Below are 27,081 nucleotides of genomic sequence, written 5' to 3'. Positions count from 1 at the left end.
TGAGTTAATGAGTGCTAATGTTAGCCTTGGCCAGTTCAGAGGCTAAACGGCTGCTAAAAACATGTTGCGTCCGTGTTTGCTACTTTGTGACTGGGGCTGATGTGAGCTCGGTTTTCAGAGCAGCCTCAGTTTGTGTCTGACGTGTTTCAGCTTCACAGTCGAGTCACAGTGACGAGCCTTAGTTTGTCTGAAAGATAAATAGGATCACTGAGAAACCCCGACTGTTTAAAAACCACCTGGATGATAAAAACTGTAACTGCATGTCTCTTTGCTGTCTCATCATTGTGTTTGGAAAACAGATGGAATATAAGTGATTGTACTTTTTTCTAAGTTTGGTTCACATCTTTGGTTGGTATTTATTTCTCAGAGAACTGGATGCAGCCGTGTGTTTTGAATGTAATGGCTGCACATGTGAGGCACAAACTGAGGCCACTATCAGTCAAAGGCTTTGGGTCAATCAAGGCCTCACTTCAATACGATGTTTGACCTTTGAGAGGATTAATTCTCTCTGGGTAAAACGGGTCAAGATTTGTTACCAAATGCCAATTAACCCTAATGAACCTTGAACCCCCACCCTCCAGTCCTCGCCTTAAAACTCGTACGGAGAGACGAACAGGGTGACCTTGGTGAGGTAGCGGCCCAGCAGAGCGTTGTGCTCCAGCTCGCTCATCTCCACCTCGGCCTCCAGAACGGCGGGACCCCTGATGGGCGTCACCAGGAGGAGGGTGCCGGTCTGTCGGCCCGAGCGCTGCACGCTGAAGTGGCCCCGTCCACGGCCGCCTGCCAGGCCAAAACGCAGAGTGTCGCCCAGCACACGAGCCGCCGACACCCGGAAGAGGACGCGGGGGGCGGACATGTTGGACACCACAGACAGGAAGTGGAAGGAGATTGAGTTTGGCGCCTGAGTGCATGCCTTGTCTCCCAGCATGCATGGATTCCTCTCACAGCGCCTGGAGATGGTCAAACATACAGTGAGGTTAGCGGTTAGTTTATGGTGTTTAAGATCCTGAAGTGAGACAGAAATCTGTCACTGACAACACTGACCATGCAACTCATCGATTAGTCATATGACAGAAAATGAATCAACAGCTGTTTTGTCATTTTTTTAAAGCAGTTGTGCCAAATGTGTGCATTAAAGATAATACAGTTCATCCTGAGGGGAACATGAATGAATGAACCAACCATCCATCCAATAGTTGTTGTGATGATTCACTCAAAATTGATTGATAAATCGATCTGAGAGTTGTTGAGATTTTTCAGTTCGGACCAAAGTCGTGGGCCGACAGAGCGAGTAAAGCTGCTAGCACGGCATAACAGGCATTTAAAAGTGTCTCTTCTCTATTCATGTAAAACATTAAATGTTTTTCTGATGAATCATCTTGAACTTGGGAGTAAGAACATAAATTTCATCCCGTCCGAAGTGATCCGCTGGGAGGAGCTAACCGCTCCCATCGTATATAACTGCTCTCGACAGTTTTAGCTCACAGGTCGTGTGGTTAGCCGGCCGATATTGTGGCTCTTCGGTTGCGCGGTTGTCAGAGAGAAAGGATCGTATGGTTGCGGTCTGAGTGGCTGGGATTCATACTTCTCTTCCTCCTCGGCTTCCTGTCTCCCAGCAGCTGAACAAAGACCGGTTTCCAGCTATGAATCATCGCGGTTTTCCAGAGATAGCACGCTTGCTTTCGAACAATATCAAAACCCTAAACCAGCCATTAAATCCCTCGAAGAATGATGCCCTGGTCACATATTCTGCTTTAGTCAGACATAGTTCACATTATGGAAGCTAAACTGACATTTCATTCTTTAAACTACAACATATGACATTATTCTCAAACTAAAGACCTCCGCTCCCATGGAAGATGTCTTTTGGCCTCTCAGCAGCATTTGTTCTAGTTCTTTCAGTTGAAATTCTTAATTAATCTGCACAAACACGTGATGTTACAGCCTCTCTGGCAGAATAAACCCTAACATAACCTAAACCTAAGCCTGCATATGGTGGATGCCCTCTGGAGAGGTCACCACAGCGCCGTCCTTCCTGCATTGCTGAAAGAGCCAATTATGATTCAGCTGCAGGGATAAATCAAAACTCTGTCCACGTTTAGTTCCCATCCACCGCCATAAATATGTTTCACGCCTCTCCACCAATCAGCTGATCACCTGACTGGAGCCTGAAGACCAAACAGGGCGTCTGAAGCCAAACCTCAGTCTGACTCACCGCCCAGTCGCTGTTAAAGGGAAGCTAAATGACGGGTGGGGAAAGGAAGTGGGTGTGAAACTCATTGTTTTCAAATCTCTATCTGTGTCCCTGTCATTTACATTTTATCTGAGTCTTTGTCTTTTGAGGTGAGAGGTTTATGGTTTTCTCTCTCTCATCTGCCCAGTGTGCATTCCTTCTCCAGTGGCTTTGTTTGCACTTTCACTGTGGCAGCTGGTGTGTTAGCTGCTTGCTAACTGGCCAGGTGATGGTGCCTTCAGAGTCAGTGAGAAACTCCAGTTAACTCTGCGTTTTGGTTCAAATTTATAACTCGTTCCGAAGACTGTCTATCGTACTTTGTTGAGTTCTCTGAAAAAGTTGAATCTAGGGCAGTTGGACTGGTATTAGATTCTTGAAGACATTTCACATCTCATCCCAGAGGCTTCTTCAGTTCTGACTGGTGTATTTGGTCTTGTTAGGATTGTAAACCTGGCCATTGATACAACTTATTGGTCAGTTATTGGACAGCTGAGATTTGGTCGTGGAGGATGTGAGCGGGGACAGTCTGATCATCTTACATCGGTGACGTCTTGATGTACGTGGCATTTTTCATGTGAGGACACTCCACCGTCACACACTGGAAACCTCCGTAGGTGTTCACGCACACCTGGTGCTCCGTGCAGTTGTGCATCCGGTTTTCACACTCGTCAACATCTGGACAAAGAAGAGCAGAGGCTGGGATTACTACCACAACTAACTAACTAATAACTGACAGGATGAGCCGTGACCTCTGACCTGTGCAGCTGCGGCCGTCTCTGGTGAGGTCGTACCCGGCCGGACAGAAGCAGTGGAAGCTGCCGGGAGTGTTGACACACTGATGGACGCAGAGCCGGCCGGGTTGACCGAGAGGAAACAGACGACACTCATCGATATCTGAAACACAGACGGGGCCGTTTGCAGGAGTCGAACCATAAATCACTTATTTATGTGACAATATTTCTCACCTGTGCAGATGTTGTTGTCGCGGCCTGATATGGTGAAACCCACGTCACAGGTGCAGCGAGTGGAGCCCAGGAAGTGGGTGCAGTGAGATGGTCGGACAGAGGAGGAGGGCGAGGAAGTTGTGGGTGATGAGGAGGAGGGGGTAGAAGGAGAAGATGCTGAGGAGGAAGATGCTGGGGAGGATGCTGACAGAGCTGCAGAGACGGGGAATGAGGATGAGGAGGAGGAAGAGGAGGGAGCAGCAGGAGAGAAGGAGGCCAGGGAGTTACCGGTGCTGTTGAAGCCTGAAAAGAAAAAGTCAAACAAGACTTCAGAGGAAAGATACACTGCAGCCACTAAAGCAGAATCATTTTTTCAGCCAGATGTTTGACTCACGTCTGCACATCGGCTGCTGGCCGCTCCACTTCAGAGACTCCAGACACACCCGGGTCCGTGGACCAATCAGCTCGTACCCGGGTTTGCACAGGAAGTGGACCTCATGTCCGACGCCAAACACCCGGCCCAGTCTGCGGCCGTGAGCGGGGAGCTCTGGTTTGGGGCAGGATGCTGATGGAGACGGGTTCATTACATGACCTGCTGATCCTTCACTTACACTGTTCAAGCCACTGATTTCCTGCCAGCTTTTCCATCCACCTCCACTATGCTGATGATACCATTTTATTATTATGGAAAATGATAATGAAACTGATGTTGTCAAAATGTTGAAACAAAGACTAAGAAAGTACTTTTCAGGCATCAGAGCAGATTTCAGTGTAATATCCATGATGCTCTGTCCACCTGTTTGACATCAGTGTCTTCTTCCTCACAGGCCACTGAGACGATTTGAAGACATTATGTCCTCCTCCCATACACACACACACACACACTCCTCCTCCTCACCATTCTTGCCAGCCTTGAAGATGACCATGGTGCTGTTGTGCAGACTGCTGATCTTCTTCCTGAGGGAGCGGAGGCCCTGCTGGTATGACGCCTCGTGGACGGCCAACATCTTCTCCACCTGTCGCAGTGAGTTCAGCAGGTCGTGAGTGGGTGGACACTCCTGTTGATGGGACGAGGACAGATGTCAGAGGACAGACTGATGCTGAGAGTAGGTTTTTTTTTTTCTTTTTATTTAAAGTTCAAAGACTAAAGAAATAAATACAAGAGGAAAAAGTCTCTTTCCAGCAGTTTCAAAGCCTCAAATCAGAACAAAGAGCTGAGAGACAAGTGAACATTTGCTCCTCTGTTATAAAAACATGTATAAGTCCAGAGGAAGAAGACGAATACATAGACTAAAAACTCCAGTCTGTCTCCAGTCTGCAGTAAGTCTCAGGTGTGAGGTCTAAACATAGAGGTGAGGTTTTCAGAGCTGCAGTAACACCTGGATGAAAAGTGGCCCTGAGCCGCCCACTGACCTCACACCGATGGCTACAACACAACACAACACAACACAACTCAACTCAACTCAACTCAACACAACACAGCACAACACAACGCTGCTGCGGCATAACAAACCTCTGGGTGTGTGTGTGTGTGTTTGGTGTGTGGAGGCGTTTCTCTGTGGTTTGTCACAGGCAGTGACCCAGTGGACGATATGAAGGAGGGTGAAGCTGAGTTCAACATGTTGGACGAGGACGTGAGACAAACCTCGTCAGAGCAGGAGCAACGTTTGAAACCAAAAAAGACACGTTATGAGAAAAGAACATGTAAAAGGCTGCTTCCAAATGAAATTGAAATAAATAAAAACAAAAATTTTAAAATCTCACTGCACTGTCAACACACTGATACACACAGTGATAATTTAATAACACGCAGTAATAATTTAATGAAACAACAGAGCAGCTCTGAATTCAAACACGATCCAGCTGCTTTCAGATTAATTTACCAAAAAATTTACAGTTTAAAAATAAATGTTTTTAATATTTGAGTTAATGTTTCCTGATGCTCAGTGAACTTTTAGTGTGTTTTATATTTATATTATCGAGGATTTTCCCTCTTCTGTCTAAAATGAATTATTATTATTATTATTAATAACCTATCCATAATAATAATAATAATAATAACCTGTTCTGCCAGATTTATTTAGGCAGAACAGGTTTAGAAATAGAATAAAATAGAGTTATTTTAAACAAAAAACATTTTCAAATCTACATCTTTAGATTTTAGAGCTTTTGCTCCGTGTGTCTGCTCTCTCACCTTTAACCCTTTAAAGAAGAAGCACAGTTTACCTGTGGCCTCTGATCACAGGTTACAGGCGTCAGTGTCGACGTGAGTCACGATTGGTTCATCCAGACAAGATGTTTCTGAGATTGTTTCATTCAAAGGATTTTTAAAGGTCTGAAAAACTGAAAGTGTGTTTCACAAAAACCCCTCAGATGAATTTTCCTGGACCCTCATCCAGGAACTAACTGGTCTTCATGTCGCCTGTACTCACCTGAGCAGAAGAAAAGCACATCTGATGAAGACCCAGCATCAACATAATGACCCCAACAGCTGTCATCCTGGACAAAACCTCCGTCCTAATCCTGGGAGACGGATCCTGATGAGCTCTCAGCAGACAGATCAGTTCTGGGTCTTCAGCTCCTCCACTGCTTCGCTGCGTCTCTAAAACTAAACCATCTCCTCTCTTTCTATTTCTTTTCGAGGCCACTTGTCAAATTTCACTCACTCACAACCACCCTCCCCCACCTCCCCCCTCCCCTGTGTCAGATATTTTGGAGGTGGGAGGAGGAGGAGGAGGAGGAGGAGGAGGAGGAGGAGGAGAGCGACTCCCACATCTGGAACACACTTTCACTAATTTTGATCCATCAGCAGACCCAGAAATAGACTCGCAAATTATAAGGAGAGTCAGCTGGCAGTGGTGTCTTTTAATCATCATCTGCACAACAAAGCAGCTACATTTTGGTGACTATTTCAAATTCGCTCTCCCGCTCAGGAATGTGACTTCTGCTCCAATTACAGCAACTATAAACTTCACCCCCATTTTTTTTTTTTTTTTGGAAACCTTAAACCTGCTGTCTTGCAGGATAATGTTGTGTGGCTCCTAAATGACAGGGCAGCTGATAGCTCCTCCTGGATTATCCCCCCACCACCAGAAAAAGAACTGCAGGGATCCTGGAAGAAATATAAGAAAAGACCCTAAAAGCTCCCTGCAGCTGCTACAAGTCCAAACTTTAACTCCTATAAAGTCAGAGTCATATATAAGGCATGATAATGGCAGAGTAAGAACATGCACTATAATCTCCTATAAGAAGATTCCAGCTCTTACATGACTCCCTGAAAATCCTTAGTTTGTGGACTTGAGAAAAGCAAATAAAACATTACAACTGGTTGTTTTGAAAGTATCAAAAAAAAAAATCAGACGTTTGTCTGTGGAAATTCCAGCAAACAAGACCTTGAATGTCATTGGAAGATTCCTTGAATTTCAGGCCCTGTGAGTGTAAAAGCCTGCCAATCGTAAAGACGTAATATTTTTAAAAGAAAGCTCTGAGTATTTGATCCAGGCCACAGACACACTGCAGGAGCATCACAAGGCTCTGCTACAGAGATCACATTGTCCTTGAAAGTCCTTGAAACATTTTGCTTTTAGGGACAATGAACAAAAAACGTGGCGGGTCTTATTAGCCTCAGACAGACTCTGAACACTGTCGTGATCATTAAGAAATGTGGCGACACCATTATGGGTCAGACAGACTGTAAAATATCGGCCTGGTATTCCCACATTTGTGAGGCATGGATTAAATCCATGGTTAGAAATAGATTCCCATAAAAGAATAATCAGGTGATATTCACAGCTCATTGTGAAATCTATTATTGTGGTGCAGTGTGACTGGTGTACACCAGGTGGAGCTTCAGTCTTTCATCTGAAGCTGTGTGTTTCCAAACAGCAGAAACACAAAGACTCTCCTCACACACACGTTTCTTCATGTGGCCGAGCTGCATTTTAGAAAACGGTGGTTTATGTTGTTGCACTCACTCATTTCAGTCTGAAGCTTTGATTCTGCTGATTTACAAAAGACACAAAGATAAACTGACCACAGTCAAACACACCCTGTCTTTGTGTCTGAAGTTAGTGTTGGTTTGAGACTTTTTTTTGTGTGTGTTGTTTTCTTGTTGATTGTGCGTTCTGCCTCTTCCACCACATCGTCGTCCTCCTGCAGCTATGGATCCAGAACCAGTAATAAAACCAGTGGCTCTTCTTTTTGTGCTTCGCCTCATTTTTGGACTTTTTGCTCTTAAATCTTGTCTCTGTCTGAGACAAACACAGATGTGTCCCACATGTGCATAGATACTGAGTAGATTGTACTGTATGACTGTGTGAACCAAAGCTCAGGTGTCAGAACTGCAGGAGATCTTACCTAACGAAGGGGTCGTTGAGTGCACAGAGAGGAAATAGAAACATGGAAATACATAAATAAATAAAATGGGTGAATGTGTGAATTACTGATGTAAGAACCAGGCTTTTAAATCCATACACAGTCCCGTGCAGGTGTGGTAGACTGAGCCTGAGGCACATAAACCCTCATTGAAATGCATGCTGGGACGCTGTTCGGAGGCTGCTGACAGAGGTTAACTCCAAGATAAATAAAGAAGCCCAGGAGACGCCCCGGCGCTCCTCATCATCGTATCTTAATTAGATTGGACGGCTTTAATTAACAGGAAATCATTTAAGGGATTTTGTAATTAAAGCAGTGAGATGACATCTGGTTGGTCGGGCCGGTGGTGAGTTCCCTCCCTCTGACCTCCTCAGTTTATAAACACGGACTAAACTTAGACTTGGCTCTTATCAGCCAATCACAGCTGCCTACATCCTGGTGGTAAATGTCCCATTTATTTCTGCAGTTGGAGAGGAGCAGATCCCTATCAGTCATACACCTGTCCACCTTGACTGCAGCTTTTTGTCCCTGTCCTCTGCAGCTGTCCCCTCTGTTCTCGTCTCCAGCCCCTGCTCATGTCTCTCCTTCGATCTCCACTTTGTCTCGATCATTTCCTGGCCTGTCATTTCCAGCTGCCTCTCTGTCTATCAGCTGTGACAGACAGTGTCTGAAGGAGAAGAAGAAGAAGAAGAAGAAGAAGAAGACAGTCTCCATCCTCCACTAGGGGGCATAACATCTCCACAAGCCAAACACAAGGGATTTCCTGCCTCATCCAAACTGAAGGTGTCAAATGAATGAATGAATGGATGAATGAATGGATGGATGGATGAATGAATTAACTTCTCAGAAAAGTTCAGTGGGTGTTACCTGAATGTTCTACGCTCCCTCTTCCAGTGTCGCCACCTCTCTCCCCTTCTCTCTCCCTTGCTCTCTCACTCACTTACTGTACAGGCTCACTCACCCCTCCTCCTCCCCCTCTTTCCTGCAGATAAATGAGCCGGTCCCCCCTCCTCCTCCATCCCTCTCAGTGGAGTGTGAGATGGTACAACCCGCTCTGCTGCCATACTCAGTGGTCACCTCTCTGTCGGCGAGCGAGGATTCAGTCTCACACTCTGAGTCGTCAGGTTTTCTTCTTCTCCTGTTATGACCCATTTCAGGAGTGACTGCCACTGAGACAGAGGTGAGTAACACACACACACACACACACACACACACACACACACACACACACACACACAGTAACATCAGTGCAATTTGAGAGACTGAAGACATGTGGGGGTGTTGCATTGTAACTGTAAAGATCCAACAAGGTATGTTTCAGTGTGTGTGTGTGTGTGAGTGTGTGTGTGTGAGTGTGTGAGTGTGTGTGTGAGTGTGTGTGTGTGTGTGTGAGTGTGAGTTGGAATAAGGCAGGGACTGAAAATGCACAGCTCGCAGACAGCTGGGATGTGGACTGTAGTGCAGGATGTTCTCAGTTTAACATTTCATTCAAGTGTTCAGATAAGACGCAGCTGCAGATGTGTGTGTGTGTATGTGTGCAGATGTGTGTGTTTCTGCTTTTGTACTCCTTGTGTCTTTGTGTGGACCAAGTTTAAGTTTTGACAGTGAGAACTGGAGCCTGACTGACACTGTGACACTGAGTTTGATGTGTTTTTATATCAAATCTAAAAAAATCTGGAACAGATGAAGTTTTAAATAAATACAGAACATAAACATATTTTTGACAAGGATCTCATTAACATGTTTAATGAAGAATTGTGACCCAGACGTGGTGTTGGAGACATTTTACAGTGTAAAGATGAACTTGTCAGTGCTCTCTGGTGGACAAACTCTGTAACAGAGACATGAGAAACTGCCTCCAACACATCTTTGTTGTTTCTGCTCTGATGTGTTTTTAGTTATTGGCTGATGAGCTGGTTTTTCAGTCAGGCTCTGTTGAGATTCTGATTTCTGGACAGTGAGGATGTTTTGTCGAGTCCTCACATCGGTCTTCAGAATCTGAATAAGCTTTAGTATGTTTGCACATGCTATGAATCTGGCTCCAGTTTCTGGTGTAAGTACACTGAGACCACAGAACCAACAACACACGGACATCCAGCAAAAACAATGGCTGAGTAAAACTAAATAAACATAAATATATGATGATTGTTATGTGCAAGCAAGAAGGTGAAAAAAGCAAATAATAGTTGAGTAAAAGATAAAAACCAATATGACATATGACACAAGTAAGTGAAAAAAGAGATGCATACATGCAGCAGCAGCAACAGTGGTTAGCAACATATAATGTCTGTATACAAGGGTTAGAGTGAGGTTCAGTGGCTCGCTAATGTAGTATATCAATGAGGTTTTCCATTAGAGAGAGAGAGAGAGAGTGTGTGTGTGTTTATCTGTTGCGAAACCAAAAAATTTGTCTGTTACAGAGAAAGAAAAAAAAACGTTGCCACTGAACATTTGTTTGATGAAAACACTGCTAACATGCTGATAGAGATCAGCTTCCACTTCAGCCTCCACACTCATTACTGAGTCAAGTTCAAGGTTCTGTTTATTCATCCATGAAATCGCTGAAATGTCAGCGCTCACATCCGCAGTGTTCACGGTCACCGACGAGAAATATCATCAGTGCTACGGTTTCTAAAAACTGGCCTGAACATTTCTGCAGAGGCTGTGATCATCAGGGTGTGAAGAAGTGACCCTGAAACTCTAACAGATTATTTTTTCTGCTGGGAGAATGAATGCAGCTGGGAAGCAAATCCGACAGGTAACTCCTGTGACTAAACGGCCGTCGGGCCTTAGGATTACTGAACTTATATGTTAAGTTCAGTGAACTCAGTGAGAAGAGTGAGGCTGGTCACTCGCTTACTCCCAAAATGCAACAGTGGTCACAACAACAACAAGCGCTTTGCTCCAGCGATGATGACGTGGTAAAGAAGGCAGCAGCCTCTGAAATGAGCGGCAAGACGCATCCTCTCCTCCAGCTTCATGAACCATGATCGGTGGTGTCTGAAGTCAGGATCTGCTGAGGAGGCACTGCCTCACTTTGAGTTTCTGGAATCTGAGGAAGTCAGAGACGGTATCAGAATGTGTTGAGCTACAGGTGCATCAGGCTCCTGTGTCGGGCTCAGGGACATCCAAACTCCAAAGCTGATCCCAGAATGCAACACGCACTTTGAATCAACAATGACAACAGGTAATCAAACCAGCAGTAAACACATCATCTGCCCTCTGAAATGACCAAACAGTCCAGCCCTGCATCCCTGTCCACATGTCTAAGTGTCTTTGGACATGGCACTGAAGCCCAAATTACTCCCGATGGTCAGGGCAGCACCTTGCATGTCAGTTTGCTGCCATCAGTGTGTGAGTGATTGTGTGAATGGGTGAATGAGAAGTAAATTATATAGTGCTCAGGATAAAAGCTGACATAACGTCATCACAAACACAAGCTCACATTGACGGATGGAAAAGTATTTGATTTGAGAAACTTTAGATGTTGACCTGATGATGGCGCTAGATGAAAAGTCAAAGTTTCAGCAAAGTTATTACAGTTCATCCCGAGGGGACCATGAACGTCTGAACCAAATTTCATGACAGTTCCTCCAATAGCTTTTGAGATGTTTCAGTGGTGATCAAAGCGCTGGATCACCTGACTGACCGTCCGTGGAGCTTGGCTTCTGGCTTGGCTGCTAGCTTGGTAGCTACTTTTACTGCTGAACAATTTAGCAGGATGAACATCAGACTGGATGAAGACATTACGCAACAGGAAATTTGGAATTTGGAAAAGGTCACCTGACAGGAAGAAGTCATGTGACACTGTCATCAGCAGCTCACCTGGACGTACGTAGTTCCTTCCCTGAGTTTGAAGTTCGTTGGACATTTTGTTGTGACACAGTGAAAAAAGAGAGAAAATGCAGGCGTGTTCTTTTGTATGTCCTTGATTTCACCAGGACGTCTCCTGATAACGTCCATGTTTTACGAGAGAGACAAGGCCTCAGTGGCCGAATGAAAATACACACAAACACCTTACAACAGTCAGGTATGAAACAATTACAATAAAACCTGAGACACACTGCAGACTTGATTAAGAATTACAAACCTAATTAAGTATTTGTTTTAATGAGGTCTTTGAACACCTGATTCAATGGCCACCATCCTCATGTTATGTGGAACAATGTGTTTCTAGGGTTGACATTTTTCTGAAATATGTTTGGCTTGGTGCTTGGCTGCATATCTGACTGAGGGATGGACCCATGAGTCTGAGTTAGATAGATAGAAAAAAGTCTTTGTCATCTTCCTCTGTCTCTGCTGATTCTCCACTGGATCTTTATACATAAGAGAGATGTTGTAGTTTGATATCGAAGAACAGAAAATGTGATAAAAGATCATGCGCACAAAGAAAAGAAGCGTTCACAAGTTTGGAAGCTCAGAAACAGGAACACGGTGTAAAGCCCAAGTGTTGCAGAGGAAACAGGTTCTGTCTGTCACTGATCCAACACACATACCAAATTTGACAGAACATGTTTCTGTCTATGTGCCGTTGTTCCATTTTGACCTCACCATGATAACTCTGAACTTTACAAACGGACACATCGTCTCCATCACCGTGCAGCAAACAGACATTCCCTGACAAACAGCTGAAAGCAAACATAGATGGGCCGGACAGAAAGGGATCGTCGTGGCTTCATCCGAACGACAGCAGCCGGTCTCTGCTCTGAAATCCCTGCCAAACTTTGACTAGCCTGTTCCCTGAAAACCAATAACCACGAGGGTGTGAAATTGTCCTGTCATCACTCTTTTCTTTCCCTCCTCTCTCATTTTCCCTTCTCTTTCTACTTCATCTTTCCCACCTCTCCGTACAGCCGATGTGTCGTCCAAACAATGCAAAGCCATAAGCAAGCAAATAGCTGTAATCACTCAGTGGATGATGCACAATCACCCGTTCGCCGTGCTGTGGGCGTCACGGCGACCTGGCATCCTTATCGATCTCTGGTGGGGGGAACGATTAAAGGCACCCCGGCAGTTAACAGATGGTGAGTGACGGCGCTCATAAACCTCGCACTAAAAGACTAATGTCCTACAAGCTGCAGCCGGCGTGGCAGCCATAAACAACCCCGCTGCCAACTGTCAGCGCTGTGGGTGGGGAGAGTTGGATGATGGGAGGCAAACGGGCAGATGCTGCCTCGCCGAACAAGGCTTGACGTGCAGGGGACTCCTCAGAGCCGAGCACTGAGCGCTGATGGAGGTCGTGGAGAGACAGACTGCTCTCAGCTTTCAATTACTGAACCCAAATGGTGACTGAACGGTTCAAGTCTGACTGAAGAGACGGAGGAAAGCCAGAGAAGAATACTTTCAGTTCATTTTTTTAGTGGGGAAGGTGCTGAAGTCGATCGGTCCACCACTTTGGTCCAGACTGAAATATCTCAACAACGACTGGATGCATTGCCAAAAAATTCATGGTTCCCAGAAGGTGAATCCTCACAGAGTCCTTAGAGAAACACCACGTGTCCCTGGGAGTCTGAAGTTGGCACAGTGAACTCCAGAGTCCAGAATCCTGAGAGAATTCAGTTTGTACCTGGGGCAGCTGTGTTCCTGCAGGGATCTACAGCTCAGTCAGGCTCAGGTGATTCAAAATACCTGTACACCTGTCCCATGTTAGCTTCGTCTGAAAGTTCAACAGAATTTAACCCGAGATGCTGCCAACAGATTCACCTGCCTCAGTTTAATGTAACACACAAAGACAACTGTCACACACCATAAGATCATACACAATATACAGCTAAAGTGTCATAAAAGTAGACAAGTACCTAGTTAATATTAAATAAACGAGTCAACATGAAATCCAATTAAGAAGCAGAAGCAGACAAAACAATACATTTAAAAGCAAAAAAAAGTTTAAGTTTCCCTGAAAGTATTCAACAGTAATCAGCTCTGACAGTTTCAGCTTCTGCTGTTCGTGGCTTCAGGAGAAATGTGCCGCATATTGAAAAGCTTCTGTCCTTACTGAGGAAACCAAGTCTGCAGTCACAATAAAAAAACACAATCTCAAGGCAAGCCATCCAGTTCACACAGCAACAGTTTCACGATTAAAATTAAAGCCGTTCAGTTTGTTTGTATCGTGTTGGTCGGTGAAAATGGAAATCCAACCTAACACAGTACAGTGTTGTAGCAGCGGCTCAGCTGTCTCCTAAAAATCAGGTTTATGTGCAGACAGGCTGACAGGATTACATTTTCTATTAACATAATAAGGATGTGTGAATGTTAATTTACGTATTTGCGAAGTAGAGAGCGCGGCATTATTAACATTATTATGGTTCTGTTCAGACTCTCACAGGAACAGCAGCATCTCAGCGTCCGTCCGAACACTCCCTCAGAGCTCATGAATGAATCTCAGAGCTCAGACAGTGTCCGCGGCTCTCAGTCTGACAGACAGGTCCGTGTTTGTTGCTGAGAAGAGCGAAGGAAGAGAGAAAATTAACTCTGGTGTGACAGATGGAGGCCAATTAGACTCTCAGGCCGCTCGTTAAGGGTGTGTGTGTGTGTGAGTAGCTGTGCAGTAGTCTCTCATCAGTTAGTTGTGTGAGTCGTATAGTTGTGTATGGGAGGTGTTTGTTTACTGGCGCGCGCTCGCGTGCGCGTGCGCGTGTGAGAGAGAGAGAGAGAGAGAGAGAGAGAGAGAGAGAGAGAGAGAGAGAGAGCCTGAAGCAGGGTCACACTGTGTTACCTGTCCAGCTTCATCGCTGTCTCCTTCGGGTCAGGCGGTGAGCGACCAGGTGTCAGTGTCTAACCCGATCTGACGGCTTGTTTTTTTTCAGACACCAGGATGAACGGCGAGCAGAGAGCAGGTCGCACCACGACAGCTAAGAGAGGAAGCGGCGCCACCAACAGGTGAGTTTGCAGCTTTCCACTGGTGGAGCCGATGGACGTTATTAAGTTCCAATCATCAGAATCAGAATCAGAAGAACTTTATTAATCCCCCGTAGGGAAATTCTTACTGTTACTTACAACTCCCAGTTGAAAATGAAGAAAAGAGGAAAATTGCACATAGAGTGCGTAGTAAGAGAAAACATTTCTAGAATAAATAAGTGAAGTGAAAACAAAATAAAAGTATAGTATAATGAAAATCAAGTAAAAATATTGCAGTAACTCCAATATCAAACAGAACAATATATACAAATAATATAAAAATAGAAAAAAAAATAAGACATCTTAATATTTGCAGACATGTACATGAGGTTTGTGGTTAATAGTTTACACATACACACAGTATACATGAGTCCATGATTCTTACAGTCCAGAGTTATATAGCTTGATTGCGACAGGCAGGAATGATTTCCTGTGTCGCTCTGTTGTGCAGCGTGGAACAATAAGTCTGTTGCTGAACGAGCTTCTGTGATGGATCAGCACATGGTGGAGAGGGTGTGAGGGAGAGTCCAATATTGTCCCAACTTTGGACAACATTCTCCTCTCCAACACTGTATTCAGTGAGTCCAGTTCCTCCCCCACAACATGGCTGGCCTTCCTGATGATCTTATTGAGTCTGTTAGTGTCCTTCACCCTCAGGCTGCTGCCCCAGCAGACAACAGTGTAAAGGATGGCACTGGCCACCACAGACTCATAGAACAAATGAATGAAATGACACTGATGTTGGTTTGATGCGATCAAAGAGGCTTTAAAAGCTTCACCAACATTTCAGGAATTTATTTCTGTCACCATCACTCTCATTAACACCTCTCGCCTGTGGCTGCTGGTTTGTGCGTCTGTGTGTTCATGTTGCGGTGCTCTGCACTGTTCAGTCATCACTGTTATTTCCTGAAGAGTCTTTATCTGCGCTTTGTGCTGCTGCACATACATGAACCAAAACAGCTGCCCACGCAGTTCATGCAGCCGCGCCTCTGCTTGGCAGTTGTTGTTGTTGTAGTATTCTACAGGCTGAACTCGCTCAGAGGACAGGAGCAGCAGTAACAGTGGTCCCATTCAGTGCAGCAGCAGCAGTATTGTTGATTGGGTGGTGGTCATTGCTCAGTGGTTCTGCCGTTTCTGTTTGTGTGAAGCTGACAGTGAGTGATGGGCCTGCTGTCCGGCTTTAACCTCATTCTCTGTTTACATGCAAACTAAAGCCAAACCGTCCTCCAAATCCCTCCGCCGCCCGCCGCTGGCCGGATTAAAGCTGGGAGGAACACGACTCTGCGTCGGCCAGAGCTGGGATTTACAGCCAGGCAGCCGTGCAGCCAGCCCTGCTGGGACTGTAAGGATCTGTGGGGAGAACAGTTCACTCTGCTTAGACTTTCACATCATTCTCTTCACTGCAGCACAACGGGCTTAAATGTGCTTTAATTCTTAGATCACAACTGCTGTGAGAAACTGAGGTGAAAGGTCAGAGTTCACAGCCCGAACTGAGGATGGTTGTGGATTTTTAGAAATAATCCTTTGTCAATCTGCCACGTCCGTTATCAGTAAAACAAATATTCTGTAAAAATGAACTACCAAACCTGCCAAATGCACTAATGATCAGATAATACAGGTCCAGAGTGAAATGGTATTGTAGTAAATCTGCTGCAGTGGAGACTGGACGTCAGTCAAAAGGTACGAGCCTCCTTCACCTTTAGTGAACTGTTGTAAGTGTGGATCCTAAAGTTTCGTGTTGTTTAGGCCTGTGCACAGTGGTCTGGGATCTCTGTACGTGAAAACGTTGTGTGACATTATGTTGTAACTCATTCATCCAGACAGAAATGTTACAGGTCCGACTTTTACTGACTGAAGTGACCAGGGTCCTCCTTCACACACGAGACTGACACGCTGAAGGGACGCGTTTCTGAAAGTGGCTGAACACTCAGTTTCCCTCCACACACACCTTTACGTCAGCAGCGTGTGTGTTTTGTGTAGTGTTTTCCCCATCTGAACACACCAGGTTGTGTTCCAGATGGGTTCGACCTCCTTCTCTGTCTCCTAATCAAAACTAACGACATCAAACCTGCTCGGAGCAGCTGAGAACTCGCCTGAGATAAAAAACGTACAGCAGAGCAGCGAGCATCCACCATTTATCAATGACAGAAGTTTTCACCAGCCACAAGGGAAGAAACTTTCCTGGTCTCAAAGGAAAAAGTTTAACATACTGTCCAAAGTTTCATCAAAGTCAGATCTGTGTGGCCTTTCAGAGTTTACTGGAAGTGACTCCACCTGTTCAGGTTAGTTCAGTCTTTCAGAGAGTTTCTGGGTTTATTGTTCTGAGGAAGCAGCTGTTTCACCTCCACAGAAGCTCTTAGTTTGATATCAGAACAGGTAGTTCAGGTGATTGTTGTCCTCAGATATCTGATGGACAGCACACGTGTGTTGTTGTTGTGTTTGGAGTATGAGTGTGTTTAAACCTGTTATCTGTAACCCTGTTCTCCTTTGGATGGAATCTCTTTAAATTTCACAACCAGAAACTCAGAATGAGCCGAGGAGATACTGAACCAAAACTGAAGAAGCACAAACATGGAGAGAATGAATCCAGACCTGAGGTCTGGTACAGACCGACACACTCCTCCTGGGGTGGGATGGTTTATTTTAAAAGACTCACAGTCTGTGTGATCTCAGGTTGGTGAAAATCTCTGCGGAGAATCTCCTGCACAGACACTGTGACTTATCACTGGGCAAATATCTGGATGGTATCACATCATCATTTACCCTCCGATTCTCTGCCCTGCGTCCGATCCTCCTCGGCTTCGTCTCTCAGGCTTGAAGCCCTCAGAGACGCTCCAGTCCTGCATTTTAAATCACTTCTGTCCCTGCAGACGTCCTTTCATGTTTTAAAGAGAAGCTTTTTAAAGCAGCTTATGTGTCCCAGAGTTTCAGTCTGAGTCTGAGCTTCAGAGACACTGACTCCGGGGAAACGCTGAGCTCTGGACTGAGGTGAAGGAAACAGAGCTGTGTGGGTGTGTGCTCAGATAGACACCCCTGAAGCATTAATGTGATGGACCCAAAGCTTCCCCGGAGTCTATGACCAGACAACGGTGATGATGATGGTGATGATGATGATGATGATGGTGGTAATTAGCTGCTTAGGTGCACACTGCACAGTTTCCTCTCACAGCTTCTATTGGACGAGGAAGATGAGTGATCAGGATGATGCTCTTCTCTGATGGATCGACTGGTATCATTCAGATGCACATTTTCCAGGTCATGAACCTAAATGATGAAACAGGTCAAATCAAACAGAAGAACATGACTGTAACTCTTCAGTGTCTGATCGTCTCCATGTTTGTTTAGTCTGAGTCAGTGTGAAGTGACTGTGTTTGTCATCATGGTGGATGATCTGTCACTGAGTCCAGCTGCTGTTAGTTTAACATGACACAGTGTTTTCAGTCAGAGCCGCTGTGCTGCTGTGAACACACACACACACACACACACTCACACACGCACACACACGCGCGCGCACGCACACATGCACGCGCGCACGCACACACGCACGCATGCACGCACTCACACACACGCACGCACAGAGAGTCAGACCCACACACAGACACAGAGAGTCAGACACGCACACACACACAGTCTCAGACACACACACACAGTCTCAGACACACACACACAGAGACACACACACACACACACAGAGTCTCAGACACACACACACACAGTCAGACACACACACACACACACACACACACACACACACACACACACACACAGCCATTGTTGTGCAATTACACAATTTCTCTTCAGGGCTTCACTGATTCGCTCCAGTATGATCGATGGCTGCGTCCTCACTGAGTCTGACACACACAGACACACAAACACCTTTGTACTTGTATACTTGTGAGGACCCTCATTCAGTGCAGATGTGTGTTTCTGAACAGAAGGAAACAGAGTCTTTCTTCACCTTCCTTCATGTTCTCTTCACTCTCATCAGCTCCACCAGTTTCACAAACATGTTGGGGGGGAAAACACAAGCAGCACAGTTCTTGTCTGTGGCATCTCCCTTGACGCCGTAGTCCTGATGTGTAGTTGTATTTTGAGGAGGTGCACATCAGCTGCGGCGAAGCCTCGGCGCCTATGCACAAAGGCCCCCTAATACAGAAGTGTAAATCTTTTTCAACATTTCAAGCGTTCCCTGATTTCCCAGGTAGCTCGGTTTCTCTGAGTAACCTGGTGACTTCGCTCACAGCCCCTGAGCTCAACCTAAACCTTCTTCTGCTCTTAACCTTCTTCTTCAGAACCAAACAAAATGTCCTCAGTTCCCAAAAACGTCGTCGTCGATGCTCCACACACACACACACATGCCAGGATGTGAACTTGCAGTCTCTGGTGAGACAGTCTTGCTGCTGCTGCTGCTGTTAATAAACGTTGCCTTTTCACTCACTCGTGAAAACAGTTAATAACATGGAAATTTGTGAGACGCAGAGTGCTGTAACACACCTGTTCTTCAGGTGCTGCTGCATTAAACTGCTGCAGCTGATTCTTGTTTCTACGACTGCTGAAATCAGGAGGGACGTCTTCTCGTACAGGAAATGGGTTTAATGACAGAAAGGACACGTGTGGCTCCTGTCGTTTTAAAAATAGACCTGAGAAGTGGCCACTTATTCTGCCTGTGAGCATCGGGAAGAAAATGGATGATTACTGTTGTTAATGTACTGTAAATGCAGATGTAATATCACTGCAGCTACCAGTACAACTGCAGCTCCGGCAACTGTTTATCTCATGTTTTTATTTTTTTTTGTCAAGATGGTGTTTTTGCTAAATTCTCTGAGACGAACAACTTCACTGGAGCCCGACACGCACGGCATGCTGGGACGCCTGCTGGGGTTGTTTCCCACTGAATCCAATGCGAATCAGAGTTTAATCAGCTGACTGGGAGGCTCCCCAGGCTCCCGCCAGGCTTCAGGTCTATATGGTTTTCACATTGATGTGTGGGTTTGTTAGAGGTGGACTCTCCGACTGCATAAACTGTGTTTTTACCACCTCCTGATTAACTTCAACATCAACCGAGGAGGAGGAGGCAGAAAAATCAAAGGAGAGACAGAGGGCGAGAGAGAAGAGAGAGGGAGAGAAAGTATTGATGGGGGAGAGAGAGAGAGAGAGAGAGTGTGGCTGTGCAGAACACTGTAATTATGTCTTCTTGTCCCTCGATCGCCCTGCTGAGATGAGTGTTCAGTGGAAAGAGATGAATCAGCGTTTCCTTTAGGGGGAAAAAATAACAGCTCGATAAAGAGGCAGCAAAAACAAAACACAAAAACCATTTAACCCACCACCACACACAGACACACACACACACACAGGGAAGATAACCTGAGAGAAAACTAAACAGCCTCCTTGTTTAAATTTAAATGTCGCCTTTGATGGAGCTGTGATGGCGGCTGCTGTTTTCCCTCTTGTTTCACCTCATCACCTCTGAAACGACCCGGTGTGTTTACATGCAGACAAAACATGCAATTTAAACATGATTAAGATAATAATGCAGATAAAGGTCGAGCAGCAGATGCACCGTGTTGTTGCTGGTTCACTGTTATTTGGAGCTAAGTGAAACTGCTGCAACATTTCCCAGACCTCCCTGCTTCAATGCACAAACTTGTTATTTTTTTTTAATTTTTTTGGTGACTGTGCTCACAGTACAATACGAATAATTATATTTTTAATCTTTTATCTCTTCATATTTTTATTCTCTTGACTACAACTGAAAAAAAAAATCACCAGCTGCCATAAGAAACTGAAACCTTTGTGATTTTAAGAAAGTTAAATAGCGATTAATGTGTCAGCAGAGAAAAAAACTACAGCTTGCATTAAGAAACTATAATCGTGGCAGCCTCAGGTATTCACCAGCTCTCTCTTCTGAAGGATTTTTTTATTGTTAGTTTTAATCTCTGCTGTACAGGATTCACTCGTCTCTGTCCAACATGTCTGAGTTAGCTCTGACCCCTCGGTTCGCTCATGGACTCACCTCTACCGCCGAGCCATGACGTTTAGCCCGCGATTGTCTGCGGCTGATGGGAAACGCTGTTTTACGTACTGTCGAGAAAAGTTTTATGAGCTGACTTACAAATGTCAGCGGGACTTTTTAATTTGTTTTTCTGAGCAGAGCTTAGAAGCTGTGGTTTCAGTGACATGAGGCGTCCATGTTTGTTTGCTTAGTTCTGTATTAAGCACCAAATCAGATACATCAGAGTTTCCCAGCTCTAACTATCTAAGTTTGACATAAACAAGTCAGACACTAGTTAGTAAGTAACATGGCTGCGGCATAAGGTCTCATCTGCACTTTACCCTCCATGTTGACTGATTGACCTCATGTTGACCTCAGAGCTGGCGGCAGCCTGAGGTCACTGCTGAGAACCGTTTCCTCCTGACCCGCCCCCCTTGGTCCGAGCCGAGCGAACTGAGGTGGCAAGAACACGGCTGAACGGCCCATTAACCTCCTCCTCACCACGCCACGCTACAGTAGGCTGCCGCTGATTTATGACACTGCAGGCTGGAGAGGGTGAGTGGTAAATCAGAATAAATGGATGTGGCGGTGCAGTGTGTGTCCGTGTGTGCGTTCGTAGGAGGAGGAGGTGCATCACTGCTACAAGGAAGAACAAACCAAAGCGCTCAGTGGTCTCACCTGCCACCAAACACTCTCCCAGGAAAACATGAATATGTATGAACACACACAAACACACACTTTGCTGTTTGTGTGTGTTTGATGTGTGTTAAGGGGGCAGGTGGGAGGTGTGTGTGTGGGGGGGGGGGGGGGGGGGGGGGGCTTGATGCTGAATGCTATCATTAGTGTTGGAGGGAGTGAGCGCTAAGTAGCAGCTATATAAATGCAAATTCCTCCTCGCTCCCTCGCCACGTCTCCTCTCCGTGCTGCGTCGGAGCAGGTTCAGTTCAGCCATGCTTTTCCCACCACTCACCTCCACTTTCTGTCTCACACCATCTTATGCTTCATCTTCCACCAGATTCCCGCCACTGAGACGACGACCCCTGCTTTTAAAAACAAACAAAGCTGGCTTCTCATATCACTCGCTGCAAAACGACAAAAAGAATATTTGAACAGGTCATTGATTTCTCCCTCTCTACACAAACGCTCGCTCTGTTTATCGACGTTCCTCGCTGCTGTGTAATTATTCCCGTCAGGAGAACAGCCTCGGAGTTCTCTAATCACACCATTAGGGTCTGAAACAGAGCAAATTAAAAGCTTTATTAACACCTGAAAGGGCTTCTTCGCTCTGATTAGGGTCAATACACTGACACGACTTCACAGTTATTCAGCAGTGGTGGAAGGTAACTGACGTTGAGTCTGTGTATGGTACTTAAGTACAATTCTGAGGTACGTTACTTGAGTTTTTCCATTCTGTGTTAACTTTATACGTCTAGCCCACTACAGTTTTTATAATTCCACTGTGTTTATTTGAGAGTGAATTTGAGTGTGCAAACCTAAAGTCAGCTCAGATTTCTTCTCTTGTATCCTCTCAGTTCCCAGCGACTCATCCTGTAGATGAAAGAAAAACAGGATTCATTAATCCACCATCCGTCACGCAGTGAACGCTGCTGTCCGTGTCTTTTTATTCTGAAAGTCAAAACCAAAATCCACAAGTGCCACAAACAATGAACTGCCTCGAAGATCGTCACTGTGTCTGTTAACGCATCTGTAAAGTTTAACACAAACCAGTTCTTTGTTTTTCAGATTAGGTGTTGGTCAAAAAAAATAATGCAAATGAGTGTTTTATAATTCATTTGTGGAGAGTCTCCAACACTGTTACAGCAGCTTCCAAATGCATCATTTCTGTCACTCTTAATTTCATTTCAGTTCAGCTCTTGACCCTGCAAACATCCCCGCAGGATTCCTGGATCTCCAAAATCTAATTAGCTGCTTGTGGCCTGAGGCTGAACTGTCCTGCTGGCAGACAGGCAGGCAGGCAGACAGGCGGGCAGACAGACAGACAGGCAGACAGGCAGACAGACAGCAGCTTAACCTCTGTGGCAGAGGTGATGAAATGTCCCTGAAATCACCAAAATACCCTTAAAACCAGAAAAACAGAGATAAAGCTGCTGAATAAAGGATTTCTGTTTCTGCTGCTGCAGACGGACTGGATGGATTCTTAATAATGCCACCAGGACCAGGTCCAGCTCACCTCCGATCCTCCTGTGATTTGTTATAACTGCAGAGGTCGTTCCACAATCTGGAATGTAAATAGGACACTGCAAATGATTTGAGCAAACAGAGGCGGTCTGATAATGAATATCTGCAGAGTCATCATGACACTTGCCTCCAGAATTAGCCGATGTTTAGTGGAAACCAATGTTTCGTGTGCCTCGTGTGTTTCGTGCTTTCGTGAGCTGCCACACAGCTCAGAGCAGGTGATTTAAAGTTGGGGAGGGGGGGGGCGATCCAGGTTTTTCGGCCCTGGCTCCTCGACTCTGGAACAGTCTTCAGTTAGCATTCAGTACTGTCTCAGCATTTTCATAGACAGTAGACTGACTCTGCTCTGCAGTGTCACCTCCTGACTTTCTAACTTGTTTTTACTCCTGTGGTTTGCAGATGGTTTTATCTGTAACTGTCTTTTTATGCTGCTGTTTTTTCTCACCATGTTATCGACACGGTCGGCTGGTGTTCATGGTCCCCTGAGGATGAATCATACTGATTTTTCAGCTTCTAGTTCAGGAGACTCAGCATTTGTGTTCACACCACTAAGCTTAACTTTATTACAGAATGTATTGACCTCTGTTCCGTTTAATAGTGAATGTTCTTTACAACATTATTTTCTTTTTTCCAGAGAGAGTAGTGATTCCGTCTTTGCCCCCACAAACACATCTGTGATTCCCGTGTGAATCAGGCTTCACTCGTTTAACTGCCTGGTGAAAATGGGCTTTGAAAATACAATAACTTTAAATGTGGCCACTCAAACGAGATCAGCATTAAACAACATCTTCATTGGATCCCTGTAACACAGGCCATTTAAATGCTGCTGTGAAACGAATCAATTGAATTGAAATCGGTCGGTTTGGAAAAGGCTGCAGCAGCTCTGAGCGGTGACGACCAGGAAGAAAAGGATTTAAAGTAAGGGTGTTAATGTTTCCTGAACGCACCACTGTGGACCAGAGCCCAGACTGTTGCGTATAAAATCCAAACCAGCCTGAAGGACATTTTTTTTTACTGGGATTATGAAAACTTGAATAGCCGGTTGTGTCGCCCATAATCACAGCGAGGAGCGTCCTCTCAGGTCCTGCTGCTGTAATATCAAAGCTAATTACACAGATAAACCAGCAGCGTGAGCCATAAAAGAGTCATTCAGCGTGATCCAAGCTCAGAGGAATGGCTCCATCCTGCAGATCAACAGTCATGCTTAAAGCTTTGCTCCTACACAGCTCAACAGGAAACGCACGGCTGAGCCGAAGCACTGAGTTGGCCTCGGATCGATGCTGTCGTTAAACGCTGATTAATTCCCATCACGGCTGACGAAGATGAACGATGGCGGCAGCAGGAGCCATGGTACGCCTGCTTACAAAAGACTGGAAGGATATGAATTTGGCTCCAAATCCCCTGTTTCCCTACCAGTCATTACCTTCCTATCTCTCTCTCCACCTTCATCCGTCCATCCCTCGGTTGCTCTCCGGCCGCCCGGCTCTATCTCCTCCTGTCTTCTCTTTATTAGTCTGAGTCCTCAGTTAGAGAGGCTTGTTGCTGCTGCTGGTGTGTGTGTGTGTGTGTGTGTGTGTGTGTGTGTGTGTGTTAGATGGGTATTGATTTCTTCTCGTGGATAAATGGAGAAATCCTTCTCCTTGTTGTCTTCTGTCCAGCTGAGGAAAGGACAGATTTTTCACTAAATTTACTGAATGTGGGGACGACATGGACATTTGGGAATGTCATTCATTTTTGGTAGGTTTTTTTGGTCATAAACCCCAGAAACCGAGCCCCTGTCCTTTGTTTCATGTTCTGAGAGGCCTGACACCAAAATCCCTTCTGTGTCCAGCCGACAGCTCTGCCCTGCTCACACGCTAACAGTTCAGCACCCAGTATGCACCTAGCATTAGTCTAAAAGTGTGAAAATGAGAACTTGTACCAGCTGTCTGCGGTTCTGTTGACCTAATAAAACGGTGCTGCCTTGCCCAGAGGCTCTCTGACTCTGTGATAAGAAGGTTCGATGCCATCTGCTCGGTTCAGCCCGTGGAGCTGCCCCATATTCACCAGGTTATTGTTGAGTTTAATCTGATTAAATGAGGCATTATAATGATGATTATTTACTCAAATCTTCATGTAAGTTGACACCAACATCTCCGCCCACAGTCTGTCCTTCTCCCTCAGGACAAACAGATATTCAGGTGTTTTGGCTTAATTCATCATATTACTTGACGGTCTGTTATTTCAGGTTTGATGCAGCTCAGACAGGAGAAGAGTCACGAGTCAGATCTGGAAAACAAAATCCAACAAAATCAATGGACCTACGCAGATTAACTAGTTAATTAACAGAAAAGGTCCTGCTGTAAGAGACCTGACCTGTCCAGCCTTAAATCTGGTTTGTCCAAACAAATACACAACATGTGAGTGCACTGGCCTGTCCTGTGGACACAAATTGTTGTGTTCTCGTCCGACTCTGCTCATCTTCCTGTTCCAGTGTCTGTTTGTAACCTTCAGGTCTCTCTCCCTCTCTCTCTCTCTCTCTCTCTCTCTCTCTCTCTCTCTCTCTCTCTCCTCAGGTCTGACTATGAGATTGAGTATGACAGATTCCCTGATGACCACTATAACAGGTACGGCAACCATCAGTAGGACTCGTCTGAGGGTATGTACAAACAACTTTGTTGTCAAGCTTCAGGCTGGTGAGAGAGTCAAGTGCAGTTTAGTCCATCTGTCTCTGACTGCACTCTACGTCCAGAAAAAACAGGGACATTGTCTGACGGGAAAATGCAGAGTAAGAGCGTCGATATTAAAGCTGCCTGATATTTTGGTCCTGATCCCACCAAACGACTCTGGACGACCTCAGATGTCATCTCAGCGTTTCAGAGTTTCAGCAGCTCCTAAAAGCGTCTGAGTGGCTCAGGCTGCACATTTTCGGCTGAGAGGAGGAAATTGGTCGTTCTCTGAGAACATGAACGGCCTTAACTCTCCATTTGTTTCTGGCGCGCAGTGGTGAGCAGTTTTCCTGTGAGATGGCAGCGAACGCTCGACTCTGAGGTCAGGAAACGATCCGCCTCTCACTGAGAGCTGCTGGCAGCTCCAGGAAAAGATGAAAACTGCGAGTGGATCCGTGTTTGACCTTGTTGTGTTCAGCTTTCAGCCAGTTGAAGAACCATTTTGTGAAGATCAGCGCAGCTGTTGCCCCCCCCCCCCCTCCATCTACCCTCGGTTTAGATTATTCTGCATGGAGATAAAAAACAGAGGCAAACAGATTCACACTCAGAAACAAATACAGAGCAAAATACTGAACATGAGACAGAGAGAGGGGAGAAGATTAAAATCACATCACCAGGATTTATAAAAATCAAGACATTAAGAAAGAGACTGAAAAAAGAGAGAAGCGAGAGAGAGAGAGAGAGAGAGAGAGAGAGAAAGACAAAGAGTAGGAAAAATGACAGAATAAACATTAAATAATTTATGATAGACAATTAGATAAAGAACAGGATTCAGAAAACAGTTTAAAGACAACGAAAAAAGACTAAAACATGTAAAGACAAAAACGTATTAAATAAGGTTTGAAACTTTGTTGTTGATGCAGTGATAAAAACAAAATTTGTGTGTGTGTGTGTTTAAACTAAACCGAACTGAATTAAAATGACATCATGGGGAAGTGTGTGTGTGTGTGTCTAACTAAATTACATTTAATTAAAATAGCCCTGATGCAGAAAATGGAAAGTGGAAGTGTGTTTGTTCTCACTGTGTTAACAAACTGCTTCTATCAGTTTTTACTTTGTTTTGCATTTGACTTCCTTCATTTTCTCATTTTTCTTCATATTAATACAACATGCACTTTCAGATCAATGGCTGCTGTGATTTAACAGAAAGGAGGTGAAGTGAGGGAAAGAGGAGGAGGAAGAGGAAAGAATAGAGGGAGGCAGAGATGAAACAAAGAAAAGAGACAAGGGAGTAACAGAAGTAAGCAAAAGAGAGGGTGATAGAAGGATGAGAGAGATGGAGAGAAAGTAATAATTAAAAAGAAAGCAGAGAGAGAAGACATGAACACGGGGAGCGAAGAAGTAGAGGTAAAGAGCTCAACTGTGGAGTGTGTGTGTGAAAGTGTGTGTTGGTGTGTGTCGGTGCGTGACAGTGTAGTGTTATCTTCCCTCTGTGCTGTTTTACATGATCCTTGACGTGTCCTTGCGTTTCCTGTAGCAGAACCACTGCAGCGTTTCCTGCTGTGAGCTGCTCACTGAAAGGACCACAATCCTGCTGTGGACAGACTGCGGACAGACTGTGAGACGCTTGTCTTTTATGGAACTGTTGTTCATATCTGAGGAGCAGACGTTTCCGTGGTCACTGCACCAGACGTTCTGTTTGAATTGAGTCAGTACTGACTGCTACAGGCCTTTCTGTCTGTGTTCTTGTCTGTTCTTCTGAAATGATCGGTCCAAATACCGTCCCAGCTCAAA

At 45.2% G+C, this 27,081-nt stretch overlaps 2 protein-coding genes across 2 annotated transcripts in view; one reads left to right on the top strand and one right to left on the bottom strand.

The window, feature by feature from the left end:
• Nucleotides 1-515: 515 nt before the first annotated feature.
• si:dkey-234i14.3 (fibulin-7-like) lies at nucleotides 516-5,675 on the bottom strand. Its single transcript, XM_041038742.1, has 7 exons — nucleotides 5,610-5,675; nucleotides 4,076-4,235; nucleotides 3,572-3,742; nucleotides 3,199-3,480; nucleotides 2,990-3,127; nucleotides 2,773-2,908; nucleotides 516-950 (listed from the first exon to the last, which is right to left on the bottom strand). Exons 1-7 carry the CDS (start codon nucleotides 5,673-5,675, stop codon nucleotides 590-592), a joined length of 1,314 nt encoding a protein of 437 aa, XP_040894676.1. The 3' UTR covers nucleotides 516-589.
• A 2,952-nt stretch (nucleotides 5,676-8,627) lies between these two features.
• The window catches only part of LOC121182355 (RNA-binding Raly-like protein), a 32,370-nt gene continuing 13,916 nt past the window's right edge, over nucleotides 8,628-27,081 (top strand). The window contains exons 1-3 of the mRNA XM_041038817.1: nucleotides 8,628-8,731; nucleotides 14,358-14,430; nucleotides 25,195-25,245. Of these exons, the coding sequence (XP_040894751.1) occupies nucleotides 14,366-14,430; nucleotides 25,195-25,245 (116 nt within the window). The 5' untranslated portion in view covers nucleotides 8,628-8,731; nucleotides 14,358-14,365. The remainder of the gene's footprint in view (nucleotides 8,732-14,357; nucleotides 14,431-25,194; nucleotides 25,246-27,081) is intronic.

This window comes from Toxotes jaculatrix, chromosome 5, assembly GCF_017976425.1.
Source record: "Toxotes jaculatrix isolate fToxJac2 chromosome 5, fToxJac2.pri, whole genome shotgun sequence".
NCBI classification, from domain to species: domain Eukaryota; kingdom Metazoa; phylum Chordata; class Actinopteri; family Toxotidae; genus Toxotes; species Toxotes jaculatrix.
Note: the sequence above shows the minus strand (reverse complement) of the source record. Positions and strands in the feature narration are given on the sequence as shown.